This window comes from Emys orbicularis, chromosome 2 (assembly GCF_028017835.1).
Source record: "Emys orbicularis isolate rEmyOrb1 chromosome 2, rEmyOrb1.hap1, whole genome shotgun sequence".
NCBI lineage: Eukaryota > Metazoa > Chordata > Testudines > Emydidae > Emys > Emys orbicularis.
This window is the reverse complement of record NC_088684.1, coordinates 89,061,943-89,072,484: the sequence shown is the minus strand read 5'-3', so window position 1 is coordinate 89,072,484 and position 10,542 is coordinate 89,061,943. Positions and strand designations below refer to the sequence as shown.

Sequence of the window (10,542 nt, the reverse complement as noted above, 5' to 3'; positions counted from 1 at the left end):
GTCCCCATCTCCACAGTACATACATATTACCTTTTTCAGGATGTCATCTACAAGTTTCAGAAATATTTCATCCACATTAAAATTATCCTTGGCACTTGCTTCACAGAACCGCATCCCAGTTATTTGCTGTGCAAACTGATGGAAATAAATAAAGTAACTACATGAAGCTGGATTTTTTTTTTAAGAGATTAAAAGAAAAACTGTACTTGACAAAATATGAGCAAAACTGAATCTAGGGTCACATTAGATCCATTTGAGTCAACTTCAGTTCTGCAAGATATTTTTTCTCTTCCCATTCTGTTTTGAAGAGTGTAATCAGTGTGTAAAAATTTAAGCTGTCTTTAATACATTCCGTTAGTTTACTGTCAAGACGAAATCAAGAAATAACTGAAAACCAAATAATGAAATGTCATTAATGAAAAGCTAAATGTTAGCTCAACCATGAAACCAGACATACAAAAACGTGACACTTAGTGTGCTGAATACACAGCTCATACAGAGAACATTTCAGTTCATATATTTAGGCTTGTTTTGTTTTATTTCTTTTCATTTGCTTTTAGATGAAGTTGATGCTCTTGAAAATGAGAAACTAGCAGCACTAGAAAATGCCAGGATTAATGCAAGCATATATGCTCCATGGCTTTGGAACAGCTTGCCAGGCAGACTTAACCCAGGGCTACGGTTCCATCTCATTCCATGGAGGATTTCAAAATTGTGGGAATTTGTTCTGAATTGGAATGAAATCAGATTTGGAAATAGCAAAATCCTCTTTGAAGTGGAATACCTCCACTCAGCTCTAAGAAATTCAAAAGGAAAAATGCAAAGCTCTCAGGGACTCCATGCACCAGAACTTTAATATCATCTCACCTGAACACCATGCCTACCAATTCTTATTCTATGACACATCCATGTAAAAAAATACACACACACTTAGGTTCAAACACGAGAAAAAGCATTTTCAAAATTGCAGTTAGAAGATGCTCAGTTAAGAGTACCCTTGTTACTTTGTTTTTATATAAGTTGGTAATGAACTACAAAGAGGTTTTCAATCTTAGTGCCTTGAGCTAAGCAGCACTTATGGTCTGCTGCATTAATACACCAAATTTTCAGAAAATATTTGTGTACATATTTAACTTCTTCCAAAGGACAAATTATTCACATGTCCCTTTATGCCTTCACATCATGCACTTATATACTTAGCCCCTAAACAATTCCAGAATATCAGAAGAGGAGTTTTTCAAGTAAAAACACAAGGCGAAACTTTTTTTTTTTTTTTTTAATCAAACAGCTATCAGCTAGTATTTATCTGGATTTCCCCTAAGATTACTGCAGTCTGTTTTAGAAATCTCTCTCCCCCTCCGGTGCTCTGTCCACAGTATCCTCCAGAAGTCATGCCATGACAATACTTTACATCTTATAACAAGAACTCTTCCCCCCCATCCCCAATTAACAAATATGGAGAGCCAATGTCAACAGTGCATTAGCTTTCAGCAGCACCTTTGTGCTCATTTCCAACACATGGATAGCATGACAGGTTACATAATCTTTATTTTGTGCATTGTCAAAGCCTGGATTTTGAAAAGCTGTCTTCACATTCCAAAATCTTCCCAGGTTGGTCTGATGTCTCTAAAATTTCAGGAGACATTCAAACGATTCTCTTCCATAGAAAACCAACCTTACACACCCTGAGCACTGTGGGTACATATGGTTAGTCTCCTGGATAGTAACCTACTGGAAGAGATGCCAGGGGTTGATTTCATGGTCTGGTTTTCTCACAGCTTGAAGTGATCAGGAGCAATTTGGAAGAGGATGAAATAGCAGATTGAACCTAAACTGAAGTCCAGCAATGGATAAGTCCCCCTTGGAAAATTATTACAGTGGAAATTAGGTGCATTCACCTATACTTCTTTTTACAGAAGAAAATGCTCTTCCTTTTTGGAGTTTAAGATTCCTGGAGAAGTCATGCCAGTGAGGAAGAAATGGATCATGATCACTTGACTCAATACTAGGTATGTAATGATCCAGACAAGGAGCCAATTCTCGAGTCTAGCCCAAGCTGTGCTCAATACAGAAGTCGCTTAAAGCCAATTTTGTGCTTCACTAATCTCGGGACAGTCAGGAGCTACTCTGGTCCCTCATATAAGTTAGAGCAGTTTAATGGATGCTTTAACCTACACCAGCTGTAACAAGCCCCCAGAGGTCATTTGCTGGCCCTGAGCACAAGGTGCCACAACCTCCCTCCCTCCCCTTCAGCGAGGGAATGGAAAGGGCAGCCTATAGTCCGTTCTACATCAGCTGAGGATGTGAGGGGAATCTTCAGCTGATTTCTCCAACACTTCATACTACTTTGGGGTTCTGAGGATCCAGCCCAAGTTAGTACCTTCTAATTTCCTCTGTTTCTTTAGGGCAAGATGATATTCCTTACATTAAAGAAACATACCTGAATATGTTCTGTAATACCTGGTATAAGCTTAAAAGCAGATTTTGGTAGAATAATGTATGCTTAAAACACTGTATATCTTCTATAACTCTAAGGGTATGAAGGAGAGTAGTATCATAGATGCAACATCAAAGCAGCGTCCCTGCTGTAGGTACTTGTTTATAGCAAAGGCAGTACAACTGTTGTTTTTAATCAAACACTAAGTTAGAAAAAAAGGTTTCTCCTTTTTACCTAATTAACTTCTCCCTCTCTCCCCTCAAAGAGTCAGGTAGCTTTCAAGGGGCAATGTGATTCCACTCAATGCTTGCCTGGCTTGGAATTTCAACCATCATTAGATTTATCTCAAACTTGCAAAAGATTCAGCACAGTCCAAACTTACAGCTGTACATTCTTCACAATTCCAATATGAGCCCACAACCACCTTCTTTCACCATCACTAAAGGATGTTAATGATTTGATTCCACCTGCTCTTACCTTTTCTCCCTGTTGTCGAGTAATCTCTCTGTCAACTTCACAGTCCAACTTATTTCCAACCAGTAGAAGCTCTGCATCTTCTGAGGCATACTGAATACAGAAAAATACGGTATTTCTAGTTAACTACATCCACAAACGTAAGATTTTTACACTGTTAGTAAAAACTAATACTTAAGTACCTGCATGAGTTCTGTATCATCAAAGCTCTGTACAAGCATTATCTCAAGGATATATATCCTTATTTCTTTCTGCTTCTAAACGCATTCCATAATACCGCATGAGAAATATACCTGAGTTTCCCATAGAGGGACTATTGTGGCCTTAATGCAAAGAAGGTAAACAGAATGCATGGTTTTCCAGTGCACAGATGGGTGCCCAAATCTATGCACATTTCTGACAACACTGATGACAGCAATTTTAGTTCACAGAAGTAAGCAGAAGAATAAGAATAAGCACACAAAATAAATGCTTGCTAAAAGAATGAAGTGGAAATCCATAGCAAAAGAATTTAAGTTTTTAATCTTCTAAGGTTTTATTACAAAACCACACTGTAAAAATGTAATTTAATAGTGTCCCTTTCATAAAGCATTACATATACTGTATTTTCTATTTTCAGAGAAATTGGAGCCTACCTTATCAATCATTTTCATCCATTTTGGTAAATCCTCAAATGTCTCCTTCTTGGTGATATCATACACCAATATGATTCCCTTGGCACTTCTGTAATAAGCTGAGGTAATGCTGTTGAATCTCTCCTGACCTGCTGTGTCCCTAAAGAGTAGCAGCAAACATTGGTGGAAGTATTTTACCAGTTCACAAAGCATAGACTAGGCTAACCTGGATTTTAATAAAAAACACATCATGCATTCTACAGGCATATTCCATATTTTTAGTTTCCTTCTATAAATACTAATTTCAGACATCACCAGGTAAGCCGGGTTAACAACAACTGGATCAGAAGAAGTAAGCAATTCTATATCAGACCTATTTGTCCCACACTAACTTCACTGAGAAAAGCAAGGCCATGAATCAGTTTTACATGTCCTTGAGAATGGAGTTGTCCAATGAAAACAGATCAACAGGTGAAAAAAAAATTACAAACAATATTTCCTGGAAGAGTGAAAAAAGAAAAGGATGCATGCTCAAGCAGCAATTCACAGATTAACAAGATTTAAGAGCTTTCATATCAACCACAAAAATTAAGCCATGTTTTTAAAACCAGTGCAGAAAATAACTGCAGAAATTATTGATAAAAGTAAGCCAATAACATGAGGATGTACGGTAGTACTTTCTGAGGCACATATATGACTGAGTACAGTGTGAGCTTGAAGACCAAGTTCTAAATTCTGAAGTGTCCACTTATTTTGAGTGTGGAGACGGTGCACATTCACCGACAGCGCTGCCTAGTGGTCAGGACGAGGTTGGCAGGTTGTCTCCCCATTGAAACACAGTCACGTCCTTCAGCGCTTCCACCCCAAGGGTTTCCAGTCCTCCCCTTTAGCACAGGGATCTTGGGGACTGGGCTCTTGAACAGGCAACATCTTTTCCAGCTGGCCTCTCACTGTACATGAAGGCTCTTGTTGTAATGTCCTCTTGGGTCCACCCTTTTCACTAGGTTTCAGTCCAGGGCCCAATGGTGGGCAGCACCACTTGGTACTACACAGCCCCACCCCACCCCTTTGGGACCACTTCCTACCCCAGTCATCTTTAGCTTCACAGAATAAATCACTTCAATCTAGTCTCTGACCTGCACACTCAGTCACCTGACTCTTCTGTGTAGCTCTGCACAGGTCTGTGTTGTCAGGTCTGGACAACACAGCTGCCTGCTCCCTTCCTTCCACTGCCTGCTTCTGAGCTGCTCCACTCCTCTTTTTAAAGCCCCGCCTCCAGCTTGCGCAGGCTTGTCTGGGCGGGACTGCCTGGGCTCAAAGCTGGTCCTTAAAACCCTGCTCTCCAGTGTGGCGTTTAAATACCCCACCACAGGATGCCCAACTGGACACACCTATGGCCTGGCTCTCAAAAGTGATGGGGGCTTCAATTAGGGTGCATTTACCAGCAGCTGTACTTCTTCTAGAAAGTTTATGTCCTTGTGTAGTCAAGACCCAAGGTGTTTTCACCGTATCATGAAAACCTGCTCTGAGTCATTTTCAACCATATCACCAAAAAGCCTGCTTAGAGCAGATTTTTCATGACAAGTTAATAAAAATGCCTGAAGCTTTTTTATCCCAGAACTTTCATTGTTGTTAGTCCTGTTGCTAGAAAGTAGGTTACAAAATGCTCTAATGGATTCAAGGTTTAGAGGTTTCAACAGGGGCCTCCAAAATTAGTGGATTTTTTTAAAGTTTAGTATGAGAGCTGGTCAAAAACAAACTCTTCTTGTGAGAAGTTTCTTAATTAAAAACATTTATTTGAATTAATTTTGTAGAAAGATTTTAGTTTTCCCATGAGAAGTTTTGAAAAAATTTGAAATATAAAAATTAATTTATAAAATGTCACTTCATTTAGAAATTTCCCATGGGAAAACAATGTACATTTCCCCCTGTGAAAAATTTAAATTTTGATGAAATTGTATTTTCCAAGGAGGGAGAGGGCGACTTCCAGCATGAAAATCTTTGACCAACTCTATTTAGTACTCAGGCATTGTATGACTTCATTATGAGAAGCCTTAGAGAGCAAAACATTTTTAATAACATGGATGGATTTTTTTTTGGAGTATTTCAAAAAGTGTCAGGTTCACAAGATCAAACTGACCGTCTCGGAGAAAGTAATTTTTATTTATCCACAGCATATTCACAGGACATACATTTGTAGAGAAAACTGCCTTTCCCCTGCCCAGTCTCAACCAAAACCTCTATGGATCACACCTATGGCTGACAGGTAATTCAGCATTAATGCTCAGTCAAGTCAATCCTTGGCCTTTCTTTTGTAACTGCCACAATACCAGTTATCATCAACTCTGTACAGATAGTTTCGTGATCCAGATGATTGTCCACTGAAGCCTCAGCTTCAGATAGGCTACACCAAGAATTGTGAAAAAATAAAACTGCTAGATCGTCATGACCAGTATTTTGCAGCTGGAGGATGGCACGATCATACAACGGTGAGGGGGGGGAAATCAGTTCTGTCTTCTACTATTTCTATCTTCTGATTTTTTTAAAAAATCCACACCTAAATTTACCCACACTAAACTTTGATACCCTGCAAGAAGCAAAAACATATCACCTGTTTGGTTCCAATGATACATGAGACTACCTCTATATATTTAATTGGTTGCTTTCTTTTCACTAATGACACTAATTTTAATTAAAGCAATGCAAGTGCTCTATATTCTACAGCTGAAATTACATACAGCTATTACTCACCATTACAACAGTTTATTTTCTCCTATGTTAAGTTCACCTATCTTTATACCAGGGTCAAATTTATTTTTTCGCAAAGTCCCTGTGACATTTCAATATGGGAAACGCTTTAAAATACCAGTCAAGATTGTTGAATCTCCACATATGGAAAACATCGTCTCAATGCTTATGAAGAGACTTCTCCAAATGACTCTCTTGTAGAATTGCATCTGTCATTTCATGTCAATAAACAAGGGAATTGTGACATTGCACTCTATATGATTTTATGAAAGTATGCTGATGAGTGTGAATATAATGTAACTAAAATATGCTTCATGCAAAAGGTCTCTTGTAAGGTATCATTACAAAGCTTATAATCCACTGAGTGTGGTCATCCTATTAGTATAAATCAGGAGTCAGCAACCTTTCGGAAGTGGTGTGCCGAGTCTTCATTTATTCACTTTAATTTAAGGTTTCGCGTGCCAGTAATACATTTTAACATTTTTAGAAAATCTCTTTCTATAAGTCTATAATATATAACTGAACTATTGTTGTTTGTAAAGTAAATAAGGTTTTTAAAATGTTTAAGAAACTTCATTTAAAATTAAATTAAAATGCAGAGCCCCCCGGACCGGTGGCCAGGACCCGGGCAGTGTGAGTATCACTGAAAATCAGCTCACATGCCCACATACCGCCTTCGGCACGCATGCCATAGGTTGCCTACCCCTGGTATAAATGTATCACTCTTGTATCTGAAACTAGAAATATGAAATATAACTCTGAGGGCCTACTATAATTATGCAAAGTGTGGGTCATTAATGGTGATTTGGAATCTTGATGGCTCCCATTAACCAGGACAATTGTCTGTAGATGGCTCTGTTTCACTTGTAAGTCTTCCTGTATAGATGTGTGCTGGCAAGGGGATAATGAAGTCTTACAGTGACATGTGATCATGTCACCTGAACTGGAATCCATCTTTAACCTGGTGCTTTTCCATTTAGAAGAGGGGTGGGAGACCCAGGGAGACAAACGATTCCCGCCCTGTGCCAAAGCTATATAAGTGGGTGGAACAGAACAAAGGGGGCTGCAGTCATGAGAAATCCCCTAGCTACCACCTGAGCTGGAACAAGGGCTGTACCAGAGGAAAGGATTGTGCCCAGACTAGGAAGGCATCCAGTCTGTGAAAGAAACTTATTGAAACATCTCTGAAGATGAGATTTTTATCTGTATTCAGTTTTATTACTGTATTAGACATAGACTTGCGTGTTTTATTTTATTTTGCTTGGTAATTCACTTTGTTCTGTCTGTTACTACTTGGAACCACTTAAAACCTACTTTCAGTATTTAATAAAATCACTTTTTACTTATTAATTGACCCAGAGTATGTATTAATACCTGGGGGGAGGGGGAGGGAGCAAACAGCTGTGCATATCTCTCTATCAATGTTATAGAGGGCGAGCAATTTATGAGTTTACCCTGTATAAGCTTTATACAAGGTAAAACGGATTTATTTGGGGTTTGGACCCCATTGGGAGTTGGGCATCTGAGTGTTAAAGACAGGAACACTTCTTAAGTTGCTTTCAGTTAAGTCTGCAGCTTTGGGGCACGTGGTTCAGATCCTGGATGTGTGTTGGAGCAGACTGGTGTGTCTGGTTCAACAAGTCAGGGTGCTGGAGTCCCAAGCTGGCAGGGAAAGCAGGGGCAGAAGTAGTCTTGGCACATCAGTTGGCAGCCCCAAGGGGGTTTCTGTGATCCAACCCGTCACAGGAATCCCTTTAGTTCCATCACATTGAATGCCAGACATAATTGAGGTGGGAGGGCAGGAATGCTATAGAGAAATATTATTGTTACTATATGGTTAGAGCTGGTTGCTGATAGTAACTGTCAAAAGATAAGATTTTCTGCTCAGTTAAGATATGGTATTTGTGGCAGAACACTGTCCTGCTAGACTTGAGTGGTTTTAAAAATACACATTCTGGGTTTCTTTAAATCATAGCCTGTAGAACAACTACACTGAATCGCTTAACCCAAGTAGTTGCATGTTCTCTTCTAGCTTTCTCAAAAGGCATTTGTTCACTTAATTGAACACTGAGTTCCTGCTCTATCAATCCTTCAATTCTATAAATTCAAGAGTTAAATGAAAGGTGATCCAGAACAACCGTATAAATATAAGCCCCTCCTCCTAAAAGAAAAACCCAAGCTCCAAAGAGCTAAAATGATGGGAAGAGGAAGGAAGAAGGTTATATAGTGTGGAAATATTAAAACCCTAAAGCCCTGAGAAACAGTTATTCTAAAAATTAGCACTCTGATGGAACACAAACACAATTCTGTGCCAAGGCCCAGAATCAACAAGGTATTTACACACATCTAACTTTAAGCACATAAATAGTTCCATACGTTTAAAGTTAGTCATGTAAGTAAGTCCCTTGCTGAATCAGGCTTAAAAAAATAAAACTCAAAAACTGTGTGATTTAATTATTTGTTGAATTTTGGTCCTATTTTCAGTTACTGTAACATGAATTAGCAAGAATGCAAGTGCCAAAATTTGATGCCAATATTAAAATATCAACAAAGGAGAAGGAAACTAACGATGTCTACATCTATTAATTTTGCAGGGAATTATACTCGAAACTAGCATTATTTCTCTGTATAGCAAAACTATGCCTAAATGGAACGTTCATTCGTAACATATCCATAGGTACTGTCTCTAAAGTATGCTGCAAAAGAATTCTTTCCTCCTTTTCCTTTAGTGTCCCTCATCCCTGCACAGAAAGAAGTGAACTAATGTACTCACTTGACTGTCTAATAATGTATAGCACTAAAGAGGTTTAATAATTGGAGCACAAAGAAAGGGAAGTTTCACCAGGAGTGCTTCTGAAGTATTGGTGGGAACCCATTCACATGCAGGAAAAACATGTACAGTGGAAGAGAAACACAGTTACACAATTACTCTGTAATAGCACTTTGAATAAGTTTACATGCAAATGATGGAGCTCAATGATATTCAGATTTCAAAAGTGTGCTGGATTTCTGCAGTTCCCTTAAGGAAAAAAATCTACTAAGTTTTCTATTAAAAGGGCTCTCCCCTTACTACAAGTGAGACTGTATAAAAATAGAATTCATGTAACCTCAAGAAGCAATAAATTTAGAATATTGCCCCCTGCCTCTCAAGTTCAGAAGAACTTATTTCAAAATGCTGAGGGATCCCAAATGCCAGGTGGAGAGATTATTTTCTGTATGTTGTAATGTTCTATCAGTAAGGCCCTACCAAATTCACGGCCATGAAAAACGCATCACGGACTGTGAAATCTGGTCTTTTCTGTGCTTTTATCCTATACTATTGTAGCAGGGCGGTTACCCCGCTCCTGGGATAAAAGGAGTGAGACCAGCTTAGGGAGGCTGGCTGGCCCTGATAAGAGGGCTGTGAGCAAGGAGCCGAGTGAGAAGGACCCAGCTGCCTGGGAGAGACAGGGTACCTTCGGCAGTGCTGGGGAAGGGGCAGGCTGAGCTGGGGAGCTCAGGCCTGGCTACCTCCCATGCTGAGGCCTGGCAGGAAGGCCTAAGGAGGTACTGGGGCAGCAGGGAGACAGCTGGGCTAGAAAGGCAGCAAGTCCAACCCCCTTGCCAATGATAAGTGGCCATTACAGACTGCAGTTTGCCCCAGAGAAAGGGGGATAGATGACGACTGGCAGTAGCCACTGAGGCAAGGTGGGCATAGGGGGAGGGGGTTTCCCTGGGAGAGGAGACCCAGAGTGTGGGAGCACTGCTGTGGGGCAGCAACCCAAGGTAAGGGGCACCGGGGTCTGGGAGGGACACGGGGCCAGAGGTGGTGGAGACGACGAAGCAGGTACTAGTATCCTCTTAAAATTCCGAACAGAGTAAGTCTAGGGTTCAGGCATTAAAGTTAAACAAAAGTCCAAGCAGCCACATATGTATAGTCTAATGTAGTAAGTTTGAGTGTTGGAGGCAGGAATAAAAGTTTTTACACTACAAAGAACACCTCTACCCCGATATAACGCAACCCGATATAACACGGGTTCACATACAACGCGTTAAAGTTCTGACACGCTGCTCTGAGCAGCGTGTTAAGGGTGCCGGGCTGGGCCGGGGCCGAGGGGTTGGATAAGGGGCAGAGGGTCTCGGGGATGGTCAGGGGCTTCCCCCTCCTAGGGTCTGGGAGGCAGGAGCTGTGGGGGGGCACTTTGGGGGGCCCCGCAGTCCCAGAGTGGCCTGGGGGTTTAGCGGGGGCTGGGAGCAGCCCGCTCCGCTTCCCTTGCCCCGGCCCCAGCC

The 10,542-nt window shown here is 40.5% G+C and overlaps 1 protein-coding gene across 1 annotated transcript in view; it reads right to left on the bottom strand.

Annotated features, from left to right (window-relative positions):
• RAB12 (RAB12, member RAS oncogene family) overlaps positions 1-10,542 on the bottom strand; it is a 40,304-nt gene that overhangs the window by 3,570 nt on the left and 26,192 nt on the right. The window contains exons 3-5 of the mRNA XM_065398745.1: positions 3,547-3,685; positions 2,915-3,004; positions 31-135 (exon numbers count right to left, since the gene is read on the bottom strand). Coding sequence (XP_065254817.1) covers positions 31-135; positions 2,915-3,004; positions 3,547-3,685 — 334 coding nt within the window. The remainder of the gene's footprint in view (positions 1-30; positions 136-2,914; positions 3,005-3,546; positions 3,686-10,542) is intronic.